The 23,043-nt window shown below is 37.1% G+C and overlaps 5 protein-coding genes and 1 pseudogene across 12 annotated transcripts; 4 read left to right on the top strand and 2 right to left on the bottom strand.

The window, feature by feature from the left end:
* Positions 1 to 1,732: 1,732 nt before the first annotated feature.
* Positions 1,733 to 3,870, top strand: LOC9323866 (aspartyl protease family protein At5g10770). The gene is made up of 2 exons (XM_002889220.2): positions 1,733 to 2,006; positions 2,441 to 3,870. Exons 1-2 carry the CDS (start codon positions 1,820 to 1,822, stop codon positions 3,721 to 3,723), a joined length of 1,470 nt encoding a protein of 489 aa, XP_002889266.1. The 5' UTR covers positions 1,733 to 1,819; the 3' UTR covers positions 3,724 to 3,870.
* Positions 3,511 to 6,128, bottom strand: LOC9325329 (probable folate-biopterin transporter 3). 5 transcript variants are annotated; one of them, XR_002333730.1, is made up of 6 exons: positions 5,533 to 6,127; positions 5,184 to 5,443; positions 5,004 to 5,099; positions 4,761 to 4,931; positions 3,962 to 4,631; positions 3,511 to 3,600 (listed from the first exon to the last, which is right to left on the bottom strand). XR_002333730.1 is itself a non-coding variant. In XM_002887755.2 (6 exons), exons 1-5 carry the CDS (start codon positions 5,906 to 5,908, stop codon positions 4,041 to 4,043), a joined length of 1,494 nt encoding a protein of 497 aa, XP_002887801.1. In that variant the 5' UTR covers positions 5,909 to 6,128; the 3' UTR covers positions 3,811 to 3,884; positions 4,019 to 4,040. The 5 variants fall into 5 exon arrangements, 2 of the variants coding, with proteins under 2 accessions (XP_002887801.1, XP_020889623.1); XR_002333728.1 differs by lacking the exon at positions 3,511 to 3,600 and adding an exon at positions 3,793 to 3,881; XR_002333729.1 differs by lacking the exon at positions 3,511 to 3,600 and adding an exon at positions 3,800 to 3,884.
* A 2,148-nt stretch (positions 6,129 to 8,276) lies between these two features.
* LOC9323865 (AP2-like ethylene-responsive transcription factor At1g79700) lies at positions 8,277 to 11,441 on the top strand. 3 transcript variants are annotated; one of them, XM_021034888.1, is made up of 9 exons: positions 8,278 to 8,572; positions 8,661 to 8,743; positions 8,978 to 8,986; positions 9,319 to 9,407; positions 9,643 to 9,716; positions 9,798 to 9,848; positions 9,932 to 10,008; positions 10,895 to 11,284; positions 11,358 to 11,441. In XM_021034888.1, exons 1-8 carry the CDS (start codon positions 8,307 to 8,309, stop codon positions 11,266 to 11,268), a joined length of 1,023 nt encoding a protein of 340 aa, XP_020890547.1. In that variant the 5' UTR covers positions 8,278 to 8,306; the 3' UTR covers positions 11,269 to 11,284; positions 11,358 to 11,441. The 3 variants fall into 3 exon arrangements, with proteins under 3 accessions (XP_020890548.1, XP_020890547.1, XP_020890546.1); XM_021034887.1 differs by lacking the exon at positions 11,358 to 11,441 and having other exon boundaries at positions 10,895 to 11,332; XM_021034889.1 differs by lacking the exons at positions 8,978 to 8,986; positions 11,358 to 11,441 and having other exon boundaries at positions 8,277 to 8,572; positions 10,895 to 11,332.
* Positions 11,384 to 16,580, bottom strand: LOC9325328 (nudix hydrolase 3). Of its 2 annotated transcripts, XM_021034885.1 has the most exons (22): positions 16,473 to 16,580; positions 16,303 to 16,400; positions 15,768 to 15,947; positions 15,618 to 15,695; positions 15,317 to 15,413; positions 15,097 to 15,230; positions 14,841 to 14,922; positions 14,648 to 14,734; positions 14,453 to 14,559; positions 14,066 to 14,237; positions 13,733 to 13,980; positions 13,553 to 13,634; positions 13,304 to 13,369; positions 13,047 to 13,124; positions 12,849 to 12,944; positions 12,655 to 12,761; positions 12,401 to 12,569; positions 12,228 to 12,311; positions 12,060 to 12,154; positions 11,888 to 11,978; positions 11,654 to 11,800; positions 11,384 to 11,573 (listed from the first exon to the last, which is right to left on the bottom strand). In XM_021034885.1, the coding sequence occupies exons 2-22, from the start codon at positions 16,365 to 16,367 to the stop codon at positions 11,520 to 11,522; spliced, it is 2,319 nt and encodes a 772-aa protein (XP_020890544.1). In that variant the 5' UTR covers positions 16,368 to 16,400; positions 16,473 to 16,580; the 3' UTR covers positions 11,384 to 11,519. The 2 variants fall into 2 exon arrangements, with proteins under 2 accessions (XP_020890544.1, XP_020890545.1); XM_021034886.1 differs by lacking the exon at positions 16,473 to 16,580 and having other exon boundaries at positions 16,303 to 16,431.
* A 274-nt stretch (positions 16,581 to 16,854) lies between these two features.
* LOC9323864 lies at positions 16,855 to 19,562 on the top strand (annotated as a pseudogene).
* A 1,104-nt stretch (positions 19,563 to 20,666) lies between these two features.
* LOC9323863 (wall-associated receptor kinase-like 22) lies at positions 20,667 to 22,981 on the top strand. Its single transcript, XM_021034131.1, is given in 5 exon segments — positions 20,667 to 21,312; positions 21,315 to 21,428; positions 21,537 to 21,659; positions 21,751 to 22,839; positions 22,842 to 22,981. Coding segments are annotated over 5 exon segments (1,644 nt in total). The 5' UTR covers positions 20,667 to 21,113; the 3' UTR covers positions 22,961 to 22,981.
* The last annotated feature ends 62 nt before the right edge of the window (positions 22,982 to 23,043 follow it).

Raw genomic sequence — 23,043 nt, 5'->3', positions numbered from 1 at the left:
ATGTAATGGTTTTACTTTAGAGTATAACCAGTCATATATTATATATACCCATAAGAATATTAAAAAAAATTATAACCCAAAAATCATTTGATTCATTTCGATTAATTGGTTGCATGTAGAAGAATGATTGAAAAAACTGAGTTAAACAAAAAAATTTGAATATCATTCAACTCATTCATCTCTGAAATAATAGATTAATGAGTTGAATAATTTTTCTATTTATAATTTTAACATTTTTGGTTGAATGGATTAAATTTATTTTCTAATTTATTTGTTTCAAATGGTAGAAATGAGATGAATGATCATTCAATTTTTTCTAACTTTTTATTTTAAGTCAACCATCCCATGTAGCCATGTCGGGATGGAAACAAGTTAGAGAAAGAAATTCTATATAAGTTTGAAACAAGTGAATTAAGTGGTCTGACCAAAGTCACCAAACCGATGTCCTTCAAGGCTTTTACTCTCTCTTTAGTGGAGCAAATCAAATCACGTACCAACTTGCCCTCCTTATAATAGAGAACCGTACGCAAAATCACAAGGCATGTTCCTTTCAACTCAAGAGCAAGATTATTCATTTGTTTTGTATTATCTCTTAATAGTTAAACGTCTTTATATGATGACTTTTATCGAGAAATAAGACTTGGAAAAATAACAATCAACTTTCTAAAGTTTATAATAATCTGAAGTTTGCAGAGTCCAAGACATAATCCACGACTGAAATCTAGTGAATACAATGTTAAGATTAAATTTAACATGGAAGTGATCACTGGTCATGGTAGGAAAAAGAAAACAATTTCAATAAGAGCTACGTACCAGTAAAACTTAATGATGCTTATTGTTTTTTCTCAGACAAACCTAAAAACAAAAGTGGAAGTTGCGACAGTTAGATTCCCTGCGATGCTGAGTAGTCTTTCTTCTGCAGTATTTGTTTGTTCTTTGTTGAAAACCAATCAGAAGCATATATTGCGACGCATATATTCAAATCTAATGTCATTTGTCTTTTTTCTTGATCATGTCAATGACCTTCATCAGTGGTCTACCGTCTATAACAGTAATCATTATGAAACAATCATAATGATTATCATGATTATGATTATAATTAACTTGGTAATCATTATGAAACGATGTTTTTCTTTTGTTTGAAACCATTGTGAAACAATATTATCAGCGCCGGCTCATTAGGACGAGCGAGGAGGAACCGTCTTGGATTCAACAATAAAAAGAGCTTAACATTTTCCCAACAAAACACTTAGATAAAGAAATACATAATCTGACCAAAATATGGTATTTACTGAATGTTATATATGAGTTTATAACATCAAGTTGTATATAGAAGAATATGGTAAAATGTCTATAAGATTCTGCTGTAACATTAAGCTATAAAATATTGTTATACCATCTTTGTTAATTACAAGAACTATAGTGCGCATACAAAGATTTTTAAAAAATGTTGAGAACTTGAAACCCTCCACTTGCACTAGCGGCCAACACTGTAAAAATTAACAGAAGTAACTAGCACCACCATCCACACATTGAATTTTGTTTTTTCTTTGACAAAAACAAATTGATCCTATACTAAAACCACCAAAAAGACATAGTAAATCTTCAGTAATTTGGTAACAAAATTGCAGTAATTCACGTGAATCCCCAATAATTTTCTCATGCACACATAGTGGGGTCCTATTTTTTTTTTCTCCTTTGCCACTTCTCGCCAGCCTCTCTTCTTTTGTTCTCTTCACTACCTCCAAACTTCCCAAGAATCTCTCTTTCTCCTTCTCTCACCTATTCTTTTCCTCTGAAGACAATCCTCCTAACGAAAATGCTGAAAAAAGCAACATATCTTCCATTGAATCTTTCACTAGCTCCTTTGCTTCTTGTTCTTATTTTCCTTCTCTTGTGTGTTGTTCATGGCGTCGGCGAGAAGAAGATTCTCAGTGTACACAACAACATCTGGTCTCCCAAGAAATCGTATGAAGCTTCGAGTTCATGTTTCTCTCGAAGTCTTGGTAAGTTTTGTTTTCCTCAAAGGCTCACCAACCATAGTGAAACTCAGAGACTTGTAGATACTGTTCCTTTTGCTTTAGTTTAATATTTAATGGCGTGATTTAAGGTTAGATTAGCAATAGTCTCAAGTTTAATTTGTATTAACTCGTAATTAAAGTCATTAGCTTTTACACTACTTTATAATATCCTTTTTCCTTAAATTGGGATTAGTATAGTTATTTTTCTAAAGGTTAACATATAGAAGAATCTTGAGCTTCTTTCTTCCATGGAAGACAACTCATCTATCACATATGTTACGTATACTCTGTTACATCCTAAACCTCTGTTTTTTTGGTTAAGCTCTCTTCTAAATTGTTGACTCTTTGCTCGGTTTAATTGGTAGACAAGATCTGTTTATCTTTATAAAAAACTGATGAGTCTGTTTTGAAAAACTTAGGAAAAGGAAGAGAATCCACTACATTAGAGATGAAACATAGAGAACTTTGCTCAGGGAAGACTATAGATTGGGGTAAGAAGATGAGAAGAGCCTTGCTTCTTGATAACATTCGAGTTCAGTCACTTCAACTCAGAATCAAAGCAATGACCTCAAGCACCACTGAACAATCTGTTTCCGAAACTCAGATTCCGTTAACCTCAGGGATAAAACTTGAGACTTTGAACTACATCGTCACAGTTGAATTAGGAGGGAAAAACATGAGTTTGATCGTTGACACTGGAAGTGACTTGACTTGGGTCCAATGCCAGCCTTGCAGATCCTGTTACAACCAACAAGGTCCTTTGTATGACCCATCAGTCTCTTCTTCTTACAAGACAGTGTTCTGTAACTCATCCACTTGTCAGGACCTTGTAGCAGCTACCGGCAATTCAGGCCCTTGTGGAGGATTCAATGGTGTTGTAAAGACAACTTGTGAGTACGTTGTCAGCTATGGAGATGGATCATACACTCGAGGAGACTTGGCCAGTGAAAGCATCGTATTAGGCGACACAAAACTCGAAAACCTTGTCTTTGGTTGTGGCCGAAACAACAAAGGTCTGTTTGGGGGAGCCTCTGGTCTAATGGGTTTGGGAAGAAGCTCAGTTTCTTTAGTCTCCCAAACTTTGAAAACTTTCAACGGAGTGTTCTCATACTGTCTACCTTCTCTTGAGGATGGAGCTTCTGGTACATTGTCATTCGGTAATGATTTCTCTGTTTACAAGAATTCAACTTCAGTTTTCTACACACCGCTAGTTCAAAACCCTCAGCTTCGTTCCTTTTACATTCTGAATCTCACTGGTGCTAGCATTGGTGGCGTGGAGCTGAAAACTTTAAGCTTTGGTAGAGGGATTCTAATTGATTCAGGAACAGTTATCACGAGATTGCCACCTTCCATTTACAAAGCTGTGAAGACAGAGTTTCTGAAACAGTTTTCCGGGTTTCCTTCAGCTCCTGGTTATTCAATCTTAGACACTTGCTTTAACCTCACAAGTTATGAAGACATAAGCATTCCCACTATCAAAATGATCTTCGAAGGTAACGCTGAGCTCGAAGTTGATGTCACCGGTGTGTTCTACTTTGTCAAGCCTGATGCATCTCTAGTCTGTTTGGCCTTGGCAAGTCTGTCATATGAAAATGAAGTCGGGATCATCGGAAATTACCAGCAGAAAAACCAGAGAGTAATATATGATACCACACAAGAGAGGCTAGGAATTGCAGGAGAAAACTGCATGCCTACACCATAACTTAATATCCTTTGTGTGTTCCCTTCAATATCATGAAAGCCAATCATCTCTTTTGGCAAAGCCAATTTGAATTCTCCCACTATTCTTATAAACACATATGTCTGTATCGGTATAGCAGTAGCAAATGATGAAATTGTAAGCGAAAAATGTTTGATGATCTTCTGCGAGGAAGGAAAATTATCTAAACCATAAGAACAGACAATGAACGGAGAAAAAAAACTTGAGAGATTTCTTAAACCTGGAATTCCAATGAATCCACTTGATAGGTTTTCTCAAGAATCTGACGTTCCTGTACCTAAAAACAAAAAAGATTCAACTCAAGCTTCATCACTGATCAGAGCGGTCATCTCTATCTTCTCGGTATCAACACCTTCACTTCTTCTGTTTGTTAACATCTCAGCCGGGAGAATGGTTGAGTTTGAATCAACATTTGGTATCAAAAAGACCAATCCAATTGGAATTACCCTCAATAAACTCCTGATCACAATAACCAACCACAGATTATCAAACTGAGTACGTGTGACTTTCAGGGCATGGAGTACTACTCCTCCGCCCCATGACGACATTAGGTGTCCTACATGTTCAATAGACATGAGCAAAGCAAAGAAAGTGCCTTCCATACCGGCAGGGCAGAGCTTGGAACTGAGAACAAGTAAGGGTAACCACTTGATTCTACTTATCATATGTGAAACAAACTCATCTACCACAATAAAGAAGTAATCAGGGACACCAAGCTTCAGATTAATGCGCAGCACCAGGATCAAATCCAGAAATCCTGACAGGACAGATAGGGAAAGTGCCCAGAAGACGACATTCCTGAAAGGGAAGTTCTTCAGAAAGTTCTGATAGAGAAGTATGCCCACGAGAGAGCCGATTGCACCAAACGACATAATGGATCCAACAGCTTCCTAAGGAACAGAAAATAACCACATTAAGCCGAAAAACATTACAGAGAGTTCCCAAATGTTTTAAGCAAGGGCAGGGAAGGTGAAATCCAGCTCTATTTGTGTTAGAACTTATGCAAAAGGTGAAAGCACCTTTGAAAAGGAAGGACCATCTTTTGAATCTGTGTACCAATAGAACATGCCTTCGTGAATGTGCAAGCTCACTGCAGCTGACAATAGCATGAACAAGCATGGTCGCCACACCTCACCATATTGAAAGGTTTTCCATATTGCACTTCCAGCATCCAGAAACTTCTCGTTAACCTGAAAGCAGAGTTACTGGATTACTAACTAGCTTAAAGAATCTGGCTGGACCAAAGGGTAGCAAAAACGTACATGCTTGCGACCTAGACTGCGAGAAGGAGATTCTTTAAGAACCATCCCAACCACAACAAGCAATCCTGCAGTCACACCGAGTAAACCGTACACACCCTGCCAAGAAAAAGGACAAAATGAGTGGAAAACACTTGAAGCATTTCGACTCTCTGAATTCCAGGAGAGCTTTAAAGAGCCTACCTTGGACCCAACCAAGTGCACCAAAAGGCCGCTAAGGGAGAAACCAACCAAGGAACCAATGGATGAACTCAAACCACACAAACTTTGCATATCTGCAGCAAGTGTAGGATGGCTTATGCTGCATTGTGTCACACAAGCATCAATGGTTACATCTGCTATAGCAACTCCAGCACTTCCTGCCACAAGACAGGACAAAGCCAGTGCAAGATGCAGATTCGTGTGAAGCCATAAAACCATCATGGAAATCATAGCAAGAACACCTACAATCAAATAGACAAACAAAAAGATTACATCTTTAATATATCAAGAACCAAAGGAACTAACTTTTTCGCTTGATCAGTGAAATTACCAGCGAATACGAAATAGGGTCGTCTCCTGTAACCCCAAACTGGGACAACATCAGTCAACAATCCCCAGAGAGGTTTAATGATCCAAGGAATCTGAATCAAACCAACATAAATCTGAGCTTGAGAGGGTTGTATCTTCTGCTCGTCTTTGAAGTAGTACTGAGTGCTGACTTTGCTAAGACCTTTACCAAGTCCTTGGCTAACTCCATAGACGACAATCACACCGAAGAAGAAGCTCCAGTGAAGCTCTTCAATGAGCATTCTTAACCACCGTATAGGCCGTTTCAACACCAGATCTAAAACTCCTTCTTTCTTCTTGTCTTGGTGATTTCTCCGAGAATCGTTCTCGTACTCTGCTTCCTCCGATCGATTCGCCATTTGCGTCCTTCAGAGAGAAGTTGACGAACAAGGGATCTGAGTAAAGAATTGGTACTAAACTAACTATAGAGCAGACGAGAGAATTTTCTTAAATAACTAATGGTTTGATGACGTCACGGATGACGAAATCAAAAAAAAGTCTTGGAATTTGAAACTCAAGATCAATGGGCTTCTTCTATCTCTTGACTCGAGTTCAAGTTCCATGAAAGATGGACTGCATCTTCTTTTTTACTGCCTTCTTATAAGAGATTTACAACAATTAGAGTTTCATCTTCTGCATTTAATTTATGTGCTTTATTTTCACGGTTATGTTATTTTCTTTTAATTTTTGCACGAGTCGTTATGTTATTGTTAATACAAACTATTTATTTAAATGCTTACTTATGATTTCAATGGCAAATTTCACAATCACCTAGATTCTTCACCTGTCACTACCAAATACATTTGATTTGAAGGGTGCTTAGTTGGTAATATTGGACTCTAATTGACAAACTTTTACCATAATTGTTGACAACTCCTTCCACCTGCAAAAATTTGAGGGCAGGTAGTAGACACATTATTATATTTAATAAATTATGACTTTTGTTCATTAATAAAAACAGATAATGGTTTGGAAGTTATCAAATTTATTATAAATGATGTTCATATCCTCTTTGACAAAAAAAATGATGTTCATATCCTATTTATGATATTTTTTCACACAATAAAATTCTTCTATTTGTGTGTGCTCTGTTATGATCAAAAAAACGTTATCTTTTGTTTACGAATTGCTAAATTATTGGGAGGACAAGTACATACAATCAGATATTCAATATATTTACAAAAATGAAAAATATAACAAAGTTTCTTGCTCTATTGGCATCACATCTCTCATGGGCCGACCAAGAAGTAGATAAACCAAGAAGCGATAAATTTTGAGGCATCCAATTTTGCTTGCCCTACTATCTCCATTTTCTTCTTTCGCTAAGTAGGTTTTTCAACATGTCGAACTCTAATTAAAATGAGCAGATTTGAGAATTTATAGTAAATAGCCATGGATTCAAAAAGAATTAAGAAAATAGCCATGAGCTACAGTACTTTGTCTGTTGGATGTTGGAAAGCACGTGTAATTACACACATGCCCTTTATAACATGTTTTTTTCTCGAATTACATGTGATAGAATAATATCTTTTTTTATCATATTATTTTTCGGTTTTACACGTTATTTATAAAGAGCACATGATATTTTTTGAAAAAACACTCTATTCAGTTTAATATCTTTCTCTATCATGTTATTTTATAGTAATACACGTTTTTTTATTATGATCAGATGTGATTTTCTTTTAAAAAATATTCTTATTTTCTAGTAATTCACGGTTTTTATTAAGATCACATGTTATTTCTTTGAAAAAACACTCTATTCAGTTTAATATCTTTCGCTATCATGTTATTTTGTAGTAATACACGTTTTTTATTATGATCACATGTAATTTCTTTAAAAAACGATTTTTATTTTCTAGTAATTCACGGTTTTTATTAAGATCACATGTTATTTCTTTATAAAAAGATTCTATTCAAGTTTAATTTTTCCGTAACAATGTTTTTTTAAAAAAAAACACTACGTAACAATGTTTTTTCTTAAAAATTCACTACGTTTTTTTAAATAGCATGTATTTTAGTTAAATATAACATGTGAAATTTAGATCTTACGTGCTATTTTGAAAAATATCACGAAACAATGTCGCCTACTGTAGATCTCAAAACAAACGGAGGATGGTTTTGTTATTTCACCTCTTCAGACAAGGTGGGTCCGTACTGTTTTCCGACAGAATTTTCTCTCTCAGCTAGTTTCTTAATTTATGTGTCAAATTTGGCTAGTTAGTAATATTACCCTAAATACATATGTAGATCTTGTTTGCTAGTCAATATCAACTGAAAAATGGTTCATTCCGATTTGAGAATTTCTTAATGGTGGTGTTTAATAATCAATCTGACTAAGAAAAGTGCAAAAATGGTAGCATATATGAATCTAATTAAGAATCCATGACAGTTGACTAGACACGGCTATCGAACTGGAAATAAAATCTAAAAAAAAAAAAATACAAGATAATCAGTGCCATAATCTTAGTGACTTTATCATATGATCAAACATCTTTGTACAATTTAAAGTTTGAGTTATAAATTTCTAAAATTGTAATTTGTATTTGTACAGTTTAAAGTTTGAGTTATAAATTTCTAAAATTGTAATTTGTAAAGTTTGTAAAGTAGTATTATAATTTTTGGTAAATGATTAACTTACGAAATTTTTCATTTCAAATTATTTTACAAACTTGATTAGTCGGCTGAGAATCTATATTTAAACCAAAATTGTTATAGAATTTATATATATAAAAAAAAAAGAAACGAAAGAAAGATGTGATGGATTTTAATATAAATACTCAACCATTTCCAACTATCTGTTTCTCATTTTCACCATTGTCTCTCATCCTTTATTATTCTCATTCACCGGTAATGGCAAAAGTCTCTCGGAGGAGCAAGAAAACAATCGTTGAAGATGAAATCAGCGATAAAACAGCGTCTGCATCTGAGGCTGCGTCCATTGTCTTTAAATCCAAACGCAAACGTAAGTCGCCGCCTCGAAACGCTCCTCCTCAACGCAGCTCCCCTTATAGAGGCGTCACAAGGTCTCTCTCATCTCAGAAACCCCTAAACGACATCGCTTGTAGCGCCTTCCTTATCGGGTAATTTAATTTCTCCGATTGTTGAATATAGGCATAGATGGACTGGGAGATACGAAGCGCATTTGTGGGATAAGAACAGCTGGAACGAGACTCAAACCAAAAAAGGACGACAAGGTTTGTCTATTACACATATATGCCCCTAACAGCTAACAAGAGGTTGTTAGGTTTTTTCGGTCTTAGATTGGATTCCGATGAACTCGGAAACTCCTTTTTCTTCGGACCAGACTTTGTCCTTCCACTGTTCTTGATTTGATTCTTGATCCTTTTCATTTTATTTTTATTTTTATTTGTGGTATTTTTATGATGGTGATGTGCAATGGATGATGAATGCTGACTCATCAAGTGCAGTTTATCTAGGTGAGTTTTTTTTTTTTTTTTTTTGCCAATATCCTTTTTTTTTATGATAAAGTAATGTACTTTTCTTTTCAATTTTCTTTTTTCTTTTTTTTGCCTATCACTTTTTCTTTTAAATACTCTTCGACAAAGTTATGAAAAAGTCCATATATACATGTGTGATATGGTTGTAAATTAAAGAATGAATTCCACCGAAATTGGTAGAGCCTGTTTACTATTATTAGCTGTTCTTTTTGGGTCCAACGCAATTCGTATTTGTCATTTTATACTCATATAAAAATAATTTAAACCTTATTGTAGATTCTTATTAAATCAATATATGGTTTTATGGATAGGGGCTTACGACGAAGAAGAAGCAGCAGCACGTGCCTACGACTTAGCAGCATTGAAGTACTGGGGACGAGACACACTCTTGAACTTCCCTGTATTTTTTCTCCCAATCCATATTATTAGTTTTGCTAAAACATATTTTTTTAATTAATTACTTCTCTCATGATCTTTGTAATTAGTAGCTACACAATCTTCTCGGTTCTCGCCTACTAGTTTTTAGAACAAAAGAAACAAAAAACTACATGCGTATACTCGCATAATTTATTCATCAAAAATGTGTTTTATAAACGGGACTGTTTATTATTTCGTGTTTTTGGTGAATCTTTTAGTTGTTTACTTATGACGAAGACGTCAAAGAAATGGAAGGCCAATCCAAGGAAGAGTATATTGGATCATTGAGAAGGTAAATTAACTAATTAAGCAATCAATTTTACCAAATTGATTAATCACAGTTATAAAATTAGCTTACAATATTCCGGTGTAGAAAAAGTAGTGGATTTTCTCGAGGTGTATCAAAATACAGAGGCGTTGCAAGGTAAACAGAATTTCAATATAAATAACTAGACTAACTACTCTAAATCTCTAATATACATAAGATGCTGAATCATGAATTTGCAGGCATCACCATAATGGGAGATGGGAAGCTAGAATTGGAAGGGTGTTTGGTAATAAATATCTATATCTTGGAACATACGGTATTTAATCCCACTTTATATATTTTTCTATCGATAGTAATATTTTATGAAATGTATTAATTCCTACTTTAGTAAAATCCAGTTTTAGCAAATCCAAATCTTGAAATTTGAGATTAGTATAAAATTGGAGGTATTCTTTGTTCTCCTGTTAAGTGGGACACTAGTAGACCATGACATGATATCATAATATTTATTTTATACTACACATATGAAAATAGAAATGATATTAAAAATGCTAGGGAACAAAGAAGGTCACGTTATGCATGAATGTAGTCAAACGAACAACTCTTAAGATTTTATTTCTTTTCTTGTCAACAACTTCAAGAAAATTTAAGTCACACACATGATAGATCTCATACAAAATTCAAAAGAATATGTATTATTGATTAATAATTATATATGCTTGGATGCTTGATATATGGACTTAGTGTTTATGAACCTTTAAGAGGGTAATCAAATCATGTTGGTTGGGAACTAGATCACCAATCCCATCTACTTACTCAAGCTATTTATTATATTGTTTTCACTTCTTAAGTTACTCACCCAACTTTATTGACAAATTCATTCCCTTACATATTATATATCCCAATTATTATTATTTTTGTCGTATGTGACTCACCCATAAGCACATTACCAAATTTAAATCCGAATTATGATTATGATGTAAGTATGAAAAGATTATACATGCAAAGATAATGTTTTTATTTATAAATAGATCACATGACATGCATATTTCTGTATTAGGCAAGATATCCACTTAATCATTGGGAAAGTTGTTAAAAATAAAAAATCCATATTTATACAAATGGGATGGAAGTTGTGTGAAATTATGGTATTGTACTAAATGTTTTTGATTTATAACATTTTAAACCCTGTTCACGTGCAGCCACGCAAGAAGAAGCAGCAATCGCCTACGACATCGCGGCAATAGAGTACCGTGGACTTAACGCCGTTACCAATTTCGACGTCAGCCGTTATCTAAACCCTGACGCCGCCACAAATCATCTCCCGGATTCTAAGCCAATTCGAAACGATCCCGAATCGTCGGATGATAACAAATGTCCGAAATCAGAGGAAATAATCGAACCATCTACATCGCCTGAAGCTATTACAACTCGCCGGAGCTTTCCCGACGATATCCAGACGTATTTTGGGTGTCAAGACTCCGGCAAGTTAGCGACGGAGGAAGACGTTATTTTCGGTGGTTTGAATTCATTCATAAATCCTGGTTTCTATAACGAGTTTGATTATGGACCTTGATCGTATTTCTTTACAAGTTTTGTTTTGATTATCTATTATAATGCATCGAATACTATTTCTTAGAGATGATTATCTCATAAAGCTCTCAAATTTCTTCGCCATTCAAAGGAATCAATATGTGAAGGTAGCAACTTTATTATGATAAGAATACAACACCATTCAGATGAATTTGGTTGATGATGATCATCTGAGTTTTTATTTATAAAAACCATAGTCTTGCTGAAACTGAAACATTGCCTGAGACAAATCTCTCAGTTCATCAATGCTTCTGCGAATGGAAATGTGGGAGATATATCCACCGGTACCTAATGAACGCAGATCATCATTGTTCTATGTGCATCATCATGTTGATTTGGGTTTCATTTATCATGTTAAGAGACTGTACCTTAACTCGTTCGAGATTCTCCAGAGCGGTTTTCAATGGTCCGGTGATAGTGCAGTACTTATTTAGAAGCAATGTTGCTCCGTTTTTGTCACCTTTTCCTTGAATGGTTAGTATCTCATGGCTCAGACTCTCAACTGCACCTTCGATCTTTACATATGCAGAATAACAATATTTCAGGGGAGAGAGTTTCCATATGACAAATCAGAAAGTTTTCATGTAAACTTGGATGGATACCGTAGCGAAATCAACCGAGAATGTAGAGTCCTTGTGGAAAACAAAGGCTCCTTTTTCATATAAATAGTTGAATTGCAAGGCTTGCCCTTTCCTGAGGCCAAAAGAGACGATAATGTCAGGAACTATATATATATATATATATAGTATATAATTATCTTATATCATTCATTACCCATGAGCTTCTGTGAGACCAAACCGGATGGATCGAAAGCAACCAGCTAGGAAGGAAACATACATACTCTCCACCATACTCTTCGAAAGCAAACCCTGTTGATTACATGGTTTGCAAATTGGACTTAGATGAACAAAGTTTCAATAACTAGCAAATATGATCATTAACCTTAGTGATGAGAAACTTCAGTGCCCAAAGACCAACTATATCTGCCTTTGCTTCTTCCATTGCAGAATGAACTTCTTGTAGTTCCTAGATTGAAGTAAACAAATGTGAATTACTAGTCACAGGGCAACCAATTCTTAATTAGATGTCTGCATTCTTCCAATAAGAAGTATAACCTTTCTCACTGTTGAGGTTTGACCATCAGGAAGGGTTATGGTATGGGGACCAATGCCATGGCAACATTCATGGCAAATGGTGTGAGTGAAGAAAGAATCAAAATCAACTAATCCTCGCTGTTCCTTGCTGATGGTGATTTCAGCTATAGGCTTTAAAATATGTTCAAACCTGGACAAGCAAAAAGGCTTTAGTTATACGTAATTATGACACACACCGTTTCTAGATGAAATATGGAGGGAAGAAGGAACATTACTTTGCCTCTTGGACGTTCTTGAGCATAACCATTGATGTTCCTCTATCTTTGACGATTTTTTCATCGTTTGGCAAATTGTAAGCAACAGTCTGAGGACCCTTCACATCCTGCCACAATCAAGAAATACGTGAATCATGAATAGAGGCGATACATTTTCTGAGCGTTTCCTATCTCAGATGGATGCTGGAACTTACTCCGGAATTGTAAATTAACTGGATGACCCGAATAGGAGCAGCAGATACATCTGTCGATTTGTATACACTGTCAAGCGGAAGATTATCTTCCAATAGCTACCGGAAAGTGGAAATTGAAAAATGATCTTAGAGAAAAGAAAATGGAAAAAAGTAAAGAAATGCAATTTTGATTGACCGCAGCTATGAAAAGAGCAGTACCTTTAGATTGTCACCAAAGAGTTTCAGATCGGCTGTGGCTTTATCATCTCGAATACCAATGAAAGTTTCAAATGTAGCCTAGACGGAAAACAAATACAGATTAGAGAGTAAACTTATGCAACGAGCCTATCATTGATTGAAACTAAAATGGTTAAAGGGAGTTGCATTTTATGAAGGTTAATGTATGTGAAGGCAAGGATTGTGAGCATCAGCATAAGCAAATCATTGCGAAAGAACATGCTTATGTAAAATCTTACCTTGTACCCAAAGATTTCATCCTCGTACGTCTCATATGGACCAATGGTAATATCCAACTTTGAATCCTACAAAAAATGATTAGACAAAGCAAAAGTGACTCAAAACTATGATGCAAGACTGATAATAACTGTAACACGAAATTACAGACCATTAAATAGGCAGAGATTGTCTTACAAGAGCAATCCTCGTTTATAATGAAGGAAAATTACAGAAGACTAGAAGACCATGAATGGGCGAAGAAGAGTTACCAAGTCCATCCATGCAATGTCTGACTCATAGTACTCATTTGAAAGGAAGGCTTCAGCTTTGCTGTGCAGTAGCTTCTTCAAACTATGGGAAAGCATTGTGAAGTACTTCAATATACTAGCCAATCGAATGGGTGAATACCTTTTATCTGGTAAAGGTACGAAACTGTATGAAATATTTACCTTGGCGAACTGACCAAGTCCCCAGCTTTGTGCAAAAGTTCAGAAGCTTTCGTGAGGAGAGGTCGATATATTTCCGAATAAGGAACAGTATACAGATCGGAATTAGAGTCTGGGAACTTCTTTGTGCTGCCGGCAAGATGATCAGAAGCATCTAGATTAGCTTCACTTCGCCTTTTTATAACACTGAAAAATCCTGTCGCAGCATGCTTTTGCTCTTCCGTAAGACCATTGAGCCACAAGGTGAACTCCTATAAGTTTAGAAACACATGTCTTACTACGGGTAATGGGAACAGAAAAGTAATTGGTAAAGACACATCAAACATGTGTGAGTACCATTTTATCCATGTCCGGAGGATAGAAATTGGCACCAGGTGGTTTAGTCACTGGAAAGGCTGCTCTATATTCAATACCCTTCCAGCCAGCAATGGATTTTGTTGCGCCAGGAAGCAACATTACAGCTGAATCCGCCGTACTCAAGAATGCCTCATTTTCATCAAGAGACGACCTGCGAATAAAATACTAAACATCAATCTCTTGGATCTATCTCTCCTAAACGTCATGAGGTTGACACATCAATATGTTAAACGAATTATGTTCAAGACAACATCTTTTGCAACTTTAATTAGCACATAGTTAAATTCTGCACCAGTTCCGTTGATGAATCCTAACCCTTTCCCTAGATCTTAAATGTTATAACAAAGTTAGTTTGATGATAATCACCATGGGCTTTTGTTGATCGTGAAGTAATCCCATTTTAATTTGTTCAGTTCTGATGCATTGGCATGATCCTTCAGCCAATCTCTTAGAGCTGGATTGCTGTTCCAAACCTGATAAAGGATAACTTTCTAAATCAGTTTAAGATCTGAGATTTCATGCTCACGGCCCAAAAAAAAGAAATTTCGGACTCCACAGAACCTGCTCATAGAATATATCGTCCATAATTTTTGCAGCCTTCACAATTAGACTCAATGCTTTCTGATCTGCTTCAGAAAGTTCTGTCAACTGCATATAAATGAAAGGGTGTCTCAAAATGCAAACTTCTTTAATACAATTTATTTGGTACATATGAAACAAAGAAATCACAATAATAGATGTGACAAATTAATACCATTGCTTCAAGGGTGACTGGAGAATATCTCTGGAGTTGCTTCTGCAGAGATAAACTACGCGCCTCAGAGTTCACTTGGCACCTTCACCAAATTCAGAAGAGATACTCTACGTAAGAAAAGACATATCCATATAAAACATGCACCTCAGCGATAGATGACTCATAAAAGTTTTCATTTGGTACCATGGAAGATATTAGATATGAGCATGAAAAAAAGAAGTAGCTAGGAGAAAAAAACCAATAATAGATAATGTACCTCTGCTTGATAATGTCAAATAGTTTTCCATACTCTCCATTTACATCATATGGCACATAAGCAGGATCTTCCTTAGCCAGAAAGTTTCTGTATTCTTCGTAAGGTACGTAATTTACAGCAGAGACTTCCTCTTTCTAAAACACATAAGAAAAATGTTACTTAAGAATCCAAGTGATTTTTAGTACTTAAACTTACAGCTTCGTGAAGGAAAAAATCTCACTTGAAGAGTAAAGGCTTCTAATGGGATTGGATGCAGAATTGTAACAAGATACACATCATTGAACTCATTATTTATGAATTTGCCATCGTTTGTGACACTGTCAAAGTACACAAAAGAAAAGCAGCACACTGTCTGATAAGAATATCTCTGCGATACTTGAGATTATCAAATCACAAATTAGCGAAACCAAGTTAGGTTCAAGATATACCAATCAAACAAAGCACTTTCAGCAACAAATAGTGTCTCTTGAGACAAAAGATTTGAATTAGAGAACATGTATGAGATAGGCCAAGAAACAAACCATTCCTGCAGAAAAACGAATATCTTTTCAAATGCATCCTTTGGGAGTTTGACGCCAAGCTCTTCATGGAGCTCCCGCCTACACAAATTGTCCTGAAAACGTTAGTAAACGGATAGAAGAAGTGACGAAAGCAGAATGGGATTTACTTACTGTGCAGATATAAGCGATGGATCACCAGCTGAGATATGGCCAGCACTAGAGATGTCCCATTGTCCAGGCCATGAATCTTTATCATCAGAACGGAGTTGGAGAAGTAGCTCTTGAGTAGTCTCCACAAAAATCCAAACATGAACAGCACGATGGTAATCTCCATCTCTGTGAACCTCTCCCCTACAAGGACATGAGACGAATTGAGGTTAACAATGAATGGAATTGACTGGAAAAACAACTCCCAAGTAACTTTCGATTAGAGAAGAGCTGATCAAAAACAAAATCCCAAAATTTTCAATCCTAAATCGGATTGAAGTTTTCTCGAATTCCTTTCGTCGAGTTTGTTGTGTAGTTGATGGGGTCAACGAAGCATCAAATCAAACCCCAAAACCAAAAAGGACGACTTTTTCCAACAAAGACGTAAAATTTATATATATGTATAAACAAGAGAGTTTGATTCAATCAAAATCACCTCTCAGTGTACGAATTCGATTACTGGGTATATCTCATCAAACAAGAAAGGGAAAACACATGCCTGGGTTTGGTCACACCGGTCTTCTCACCGGATTTAGTCAGAACGTCCAAGTGCTCCTCCGCCATTGCTCTCTCTCTATCCCTATCAATCTCCGTAAACTGGAAAAAATAAAGTGCCCAATTTATAGAAGAGAAGAGATAATGTCCGTCAAAAAATGGGACTTTGCTTACTTGGCTTCAATAAATCGGACCCTCTTCACTTCATTTTCACAGCTCTTCTTAGTGGTCAAGAGTTCATTTCATTTTTGCTAATGTTAAGACAATTTTTTATATCAGCAGCTAGCTAGTTCATGTTAGTAGTGTGGATTATATATATATCCAAGGTAACAGTTATAAGATTTCATGATTCTTGCAACAGAGACAAAATGAGATAACTCTGTAATGGTAATGACAGGTGAAAACAAGTTTAGTCAAGGTTTTTGGATCATTTTTTCTAACATTTCTTAGCCACATTTTCATCCCGGACTGCATTTTTATTGCTGATAGAGTGATGAAAGTAACAACAACTTTGTTGTTTTCCACAAGTACAATAATGGTGAGAAACAAAATACAAAAAGTACTCATGTGACATGCTTCTTTGTTCTAAGTGTAAACCTAACAAAATTTAGGTAAGGACAAAGTACCATTGAATAAATATGAGAGGTAGATTCACTTCTCTATGTTACTTGCGTTGATGCGTGTAACTTTCTACACCTTACAAATAACGCAACTTTTTCCTTACAAATACCAAGACATTATAGTTGTTCGTCAGCAGATCATAAACATGAGCTCTAATAATACTTGTTCTCTTTTGATATTTCTCTTCTCTCTGCTTCTTTTGTTGATCCTTGATTCAGCTGCTCTCATTTCTTTGGACACTTGTCAAAACTATTGTGGAAAATTCGATATCCCGTACCCATTTGGAATCGGAAAGGGTTGCTACCTCGACAAAGGGTACGAGATTGAATGCAAAACTGTTTCCGGAAAAGACGTTCCTTTCCTTTCGGTTAGCAGCAAAGAAGTTGTAGATATCACTCTTCCTCGTCAAAATCCTGATAGGTCCATGTCACATGCCTCACTTCACATCAAAAGCCCTCTTACTTCCCTCAATAAACAAGAATTCGGATCGCTTTTGAATTCGACGGGGCAGCGAAGTTCTCAATGGTTACATGCTAAACAGTATGCTACCCTAGAGCTTGAATGGTCTTTCCGAACGACGAATCTTTCACTCATTACCTCCTTGGGATGCCAGAATAAGTTAGAGTACACTGGACTCTCTCACAAAATAAGTTGCACATGCCAGAATAAAACTGATTCTGGTATTATCTACGCAAGTTGTGGCTGCACAAAGGGCTATAGAGGTAATCCATACCTCTTGGGTGGATGCATAGGTAATAAACTTTTTTTTTATCTAACATTATGTTCATCTTTTTTTGGTTTCCTTTTAAATTATATAAGATTTCATCTCCTAACTTTTGTTATTTTACTTATTTAGATATCAACGAATGTAAAGTATATGATGAAGAAGAGAATCCTAAATACTGTGGGGAATACCCTTGTGTGAATTTCCAAGGAGGCTATCGTTGCAACTACTATCCTTAATTCCTTATTATGGTCTAACGTCGCTTACTCTACGTAGGTCACTGAATTTCTTAAATGTTAAAAGATTATATTACCGGTGGTATAACACATAGACTGCATATCTAGAATACAGTACCAATCTCAAAGTGTGCTTTTTCACTCTTCTTATGTGATTTGCAGTCGGGTACCTCCTTATTGTTGTAGGCGTGTTGATGTTACTTGGAGTATGTGTGTTGTTATTCATATTTATTAGAAGGCGAAAGCGGATCAATCGCAAAAAGAATTTCTTCAAACGTAACGGAGGTCTATTGTTACAACAACAGTTAACTTCAACGGAAGGCACCGTCGAGAAGACAAAAGTATTTAGTTCGAGGGAGTTGGAGAAAGCTACTGAAAACTTCAGTGAAAATAGAGTTCTTGGACAAGGTGGTCAAGGCACTGTGTACAAGGGAATGTTGGTCGATGGTAGCATTGTGGCAGTAAAAAAATCTAAAATCGTGGACGAAGACAAGTTAGAAGAATTCATAAATGAGGTCGTCATTCTTTCGAATATCAACCACAGGAACATTGTGAAGCTCTTGGGATGTTGCCTTGAGACGGAAGTCCCTCTTCTGGTCTACGAGTTTATTTCCAATGGAAATCTTTTCGAGCATCTCCATGACGAATCATCTGATTACACGATGGCCACTTGGGAAGTGCGTCTGCGAATGGCTATAGAGATTGCCGGAGCTCTTTCATACCTACACTCAGCCGCATCGGCTCCCATTTATCACAGAGACATCAAATCTACAAACATAATGTTGGACGAGAAATATCGAGCTAAGGTGTCCGATTTTGGTACTTCAAGAACGGTAACAGAGGATCATACCCATCTCACAACACTGGTTTCAGGTACTGCAGGATATTTGGATCCAGAATATTTCCAGTCAAGCCAATTCACTGATAAGAGTGATGTGTATAGCTTCGGAGTTGTGTTGGTGGAACTCATCACAGGAGAAAAACCGATCTCTTTCACGCGACCTCAAGAAAACAGAACATTGGCAACTTATTTCACTATTTCAGTGAAGGAAAACAGAGTCGTGGATATCATCGATGCTCGAATCAGAGATGATTGCAAGCTGGAACAAGTCATGGCGGTAGCACAAGTTGCGAGAAGGTGTCTGAATCTGTAGAGAATCAAGCGACCAAGCATGAGGCAAGTGTCGATGGAATTGGAAATGATTCGTTCGTCTCCTGAAGATATGCAACCACTTGTGTATGTTAGTGAAAATGAGGAAGAAGCCATGGAATTGAATATAAGGGTAGAATCGAGGAACAACGTATATTTTACGGCACCAGCGTCTCAATACAACGTTGCTGCATCATCTTCATCGTGGTCAGATGTTGAACCATTGTTTCCTTCTCAGACACGTAAAACCCCAACCTCGCAGATGACTGTATAGTCTTTGCTTTGACCTTCAGTTTTGGTGATTTTGCTATAAGGTATTTCTATAAAGGTCGTCAAGTCTCTAGTGATGGAATTCGTTTGTATCGACTCTGTATTAATCATACACTTCCGAACAGAAAACGTAAGAATGTATAATCATATTTTGATCGTTAGTTTTTTTTTTTGGTCATCTGAGTTTTTATTATTGAAATTTTGAAAAAGATACAACAAACCATACAGACACTCATAGCCCAAACAAGGGAAACGTAGCCGACGGACGAATTGATGTCCTCGGAAGCAAAGCCGGAGGAAGACGTGATTTCCCCGGAAACTAGACCCTAAACAAGGGAAACGATAAAGCAAGACAAACATAACAGAACTTATAGGAAATACTCGCAAGAGATCGCACCCTTAAACTAAGAACAAAAGCCTAAAATCTTAAAATCGAAAGGATCCAAAAGCCCGAGAAAGCAAAGCGACCTCTTCAAAAGAACCTCTGAATGTGATTTATCAAAGCTGCCCCCGGCCAAAACCATGATAACATCCACCTCCTCCTATCACAAAGAGAGCCAATCTCTCGAAACCAAGAACCAAGACTTCATAACCCGACAAGCAAGACACCAAATTGAATCACAAACACGCTTTCGGATGCGACGAGGACGAACTCAACGTCATTTAACGTCTAGATAAAAGTCTACAAAAAGCAATCAGACCTAAACAGATCTAGAAAGCAGAGACAAGGAGAGAAGTCTAACCCCTCGATACACACTATTCCCATGCCCGAGAACAACGAATCGAGCCAGCTAACAAACCAAAGACCAACAAGAAGAAGAAGAAACACTTGCAGACTCAAAAGCTAAACCCGATTTCAGAAAAGACGAGGCCTCTGCTCGGGAAGGGTAACGATCCAAAAAGGAACCGAAGACAGATCCGAAGAGAGAAGGAGCTTGCGGGAAGAAAGATTGGGCAAACGAGAGTCACAACCAAACAACACCTGCGGCATAGAGACGAGAACAAGCACAAAGAGGCAAACAGATCTAGGTCGGGGAAAGCAAAAGGAGGCGTAATAACACGAACCACACCGAAAATCAAATAAATCCGGAGACAACCTCAACGCAGAGACCACCAAACCACACAGATCTGACCTCTCAACCGCTTCCACAAGAAAACCCAAACCACAGCTCGAACAAGACCGACGGCTCCCCAAACGACAACCCAAAGGACTGCAAACCCAGAGCAACAAAAACCAAAAACAAGGGAGAAGAACCGGCGCCGGCGCTAAGGAAGCCGCCCAACGCCGGTAATCGGAAAGCAAAGCTAGGTTGAAAAAGGATGAGAGAAGCCATTTTGATCGTTAGTTACATTAATTTTTTTTTTTTTTTTTTTTGTTATACAGAATTAAAATAGACATATTCCACAAGTTTTTGTTAGCTGCACATGGGTTCTCTTAAACTTTTAATGAACCTGACCAAAAAAAAAAAAAAGACTTTTTCTTTGGTTCCTGAATAAGCCATGTACATACAGTGGGAATTTCTCCTCGCGACCTAGTCAAATGTTCCCAAAATATATTTCTTTTTCTCCCAAGTAAATGGAGGACTAAAATATTGAAATTCAAACACGGAGGCTCACTGAAAGTGAAATGCTTTCACTAGGCCTACACCAGAGAAGCAAATGTGAAAGCGAAATTCAAAGATGAAGACTTATGACTTATTGCTGTCTCAAACTAAACACAACATTTCTCCTCTGCTCTTCCTTACAAAACCCGTCTCTGCTTTAGCTTTTCTTGAGAGCAGATCATAAACATAAACATAAACATAAACATAAACATGAGCTCTAATAGTAGTTGTTCTCTTTTGATTCTCTTGTCTCTCCTGCTGATCATTGATCTCACCGCTGCTCGCTCGTGTCCTGAGACATGTGGAGGAATCGGCATCCCCTACCCATTTCATACTAAAGGATTTACTGTGATTGAGCTTGGATGGTACTTTGATACATCAGATTCTCGGTTAACGAATCCTGTGGGTTGTGTGCACCAAGCTGTGTTTGTGAGTATGGTTACTTCTCTGGCTTTGGTTACAGCAACTGTTACTGCAATCAGATTGGTTACAGAGGGAATCCATATCTTCCTGGTGGATGCATTGGTAAGATTTGGGTTTCTTCGTCTATTTGGCTTCAATGGGGTTTCAATTTGAAGTGATTACGGATTTGTTTTATTTGATTCTGCATTTTTTGTTCTTTTTGTTTTTAAGCCATTGATGAATGTGAGGAAGGAAAAGGACGAAACAGCTTTGGAGAACAAACTTGTGTGAATGTTCCTGGATCGTGGAGGTGCGAGCCGAAGGAAGCACAGAAGATCAAGCCTGTGTTTCAACGTGAATCAATGGAGTTTTTTTTCCAGATTCTAGAGTCATATAACAGGGCAAAAAGGAGTGATCTTTATAGGTTTTTTTCGTCGTTGTGCAGATCTTGTTCTAGGTTTTGCATTATTGTTCTTGGTTCTTGGGATATGGGGATTTATCAAATTGGTTAAGAAGAGAAGGAAGATTATCCGAAAGAGAATGTTCTTTAAACGTAATGGAGGCTTGTTGTTGAAACAACAGTTAACTACAAGAGAAGGAGGTAATGTGGAGACATCGAAGATATTCAGTTCGAAAGACCTGGAGAAAGCAACGGATAACTTCAACAAGAACAGGGTTCTTGGGCAAGGAGGTCAAGGCACTGTCTACAAAGGAATGTTGGTAGATGGACGAATCGTCGCTGTGAAAAGGTCTAAGGTTTTGGATGAAGACAAAGTTGAGGAGTTCATCAATGAACTTGGTGTTCTCTCGCAGATTAACCATAGAAACGTTGTCAAACTCATGGGGTGTTGTCTCGAGACAGAGGTTCCTATCTTGGTTTATGAGCATATTCCAAATGGAGACCTATTCAAGCGTCTTCATGATGATTCTGATGACTACACTATGACTTGGGATGTGCGATTGCGCATTGCTGTTGAGATTGCAGGAGCACTTGCTTACTTGCACTCGGCTGCATCAACCCCGGTCTACCACAGAGACGTCAAGACCACAAACATACTTTTGGATGAGAAGTATAGAGCCAAGGTATCGGATTTCGGGACTTCGAGATCCATAAATGTAGATCAAACTCACTTGACTACTCTAGTTGCAGGTACTTTTGGATACTTGGATCCAGAGTACTTTCAAACTAGCCAGTTTACGGATAAAAGTGATGTTTATAGTTTTGGGGTCGTCTTGGTTGAGCTCATAACTGGGGAAAAGCCATTTTCTGTAATGCGGCCTGAAGAAAACAGAGGACTTGCGTCTCATTTTATCGAGGCCATGAAACAGAACAGAGTTCTTGATATTGTTGATTCTCGGATCAAAGAAGATTGCAAGTTGGAACAAGTGTTGGCAGTGGCGAAACTTGCCAGAAGGTGTTTAAGTCTAAAAGGGAAGAAACGACCAAATATGAGAGAGGTTTCAATTGAGCTTGAGAGGATCCGTTCATCGCCTGAGGATTTGGAGGTGCATATTGAAGAAGAGGACGAAGAAGAACCGCCATGGAAATCAACATGGATGATTCTTGGAGCGTCGACATGACTGCTCCAGCTTCCCTCTTTGATTTATCGCCCAAGATAGATGTTGAACCGCTGGTTCCTCAAAGAACATGGTGATGATGGAAACTGAAACACTACAAATGTGCAAAGTGCTGTTCAATTGTGTGATGACAAACTCTTCATTATAATCCAACATTTGA

The sequence above is a fragment of the Arabidopsis lyrata genome (assembly GCF_000004255.2).
Source record: "Arabidopsis lyrata subsp. lyrata unplaced genomic scaffold ARALYscaffold_2, whole genome shotgun sequence".
Lineage (NCBI taxonomy): Eukaryota > Viridiplantae > Streptophyta > Magnoliopsida > Brassicales > Brassicaceae > Arabidopsis > Arabidopsis lyrata.
Note: the sequence above shows the minus strand (reverse complement) of the source record. Positions and strands in the feature narration are given on the sequence as shown.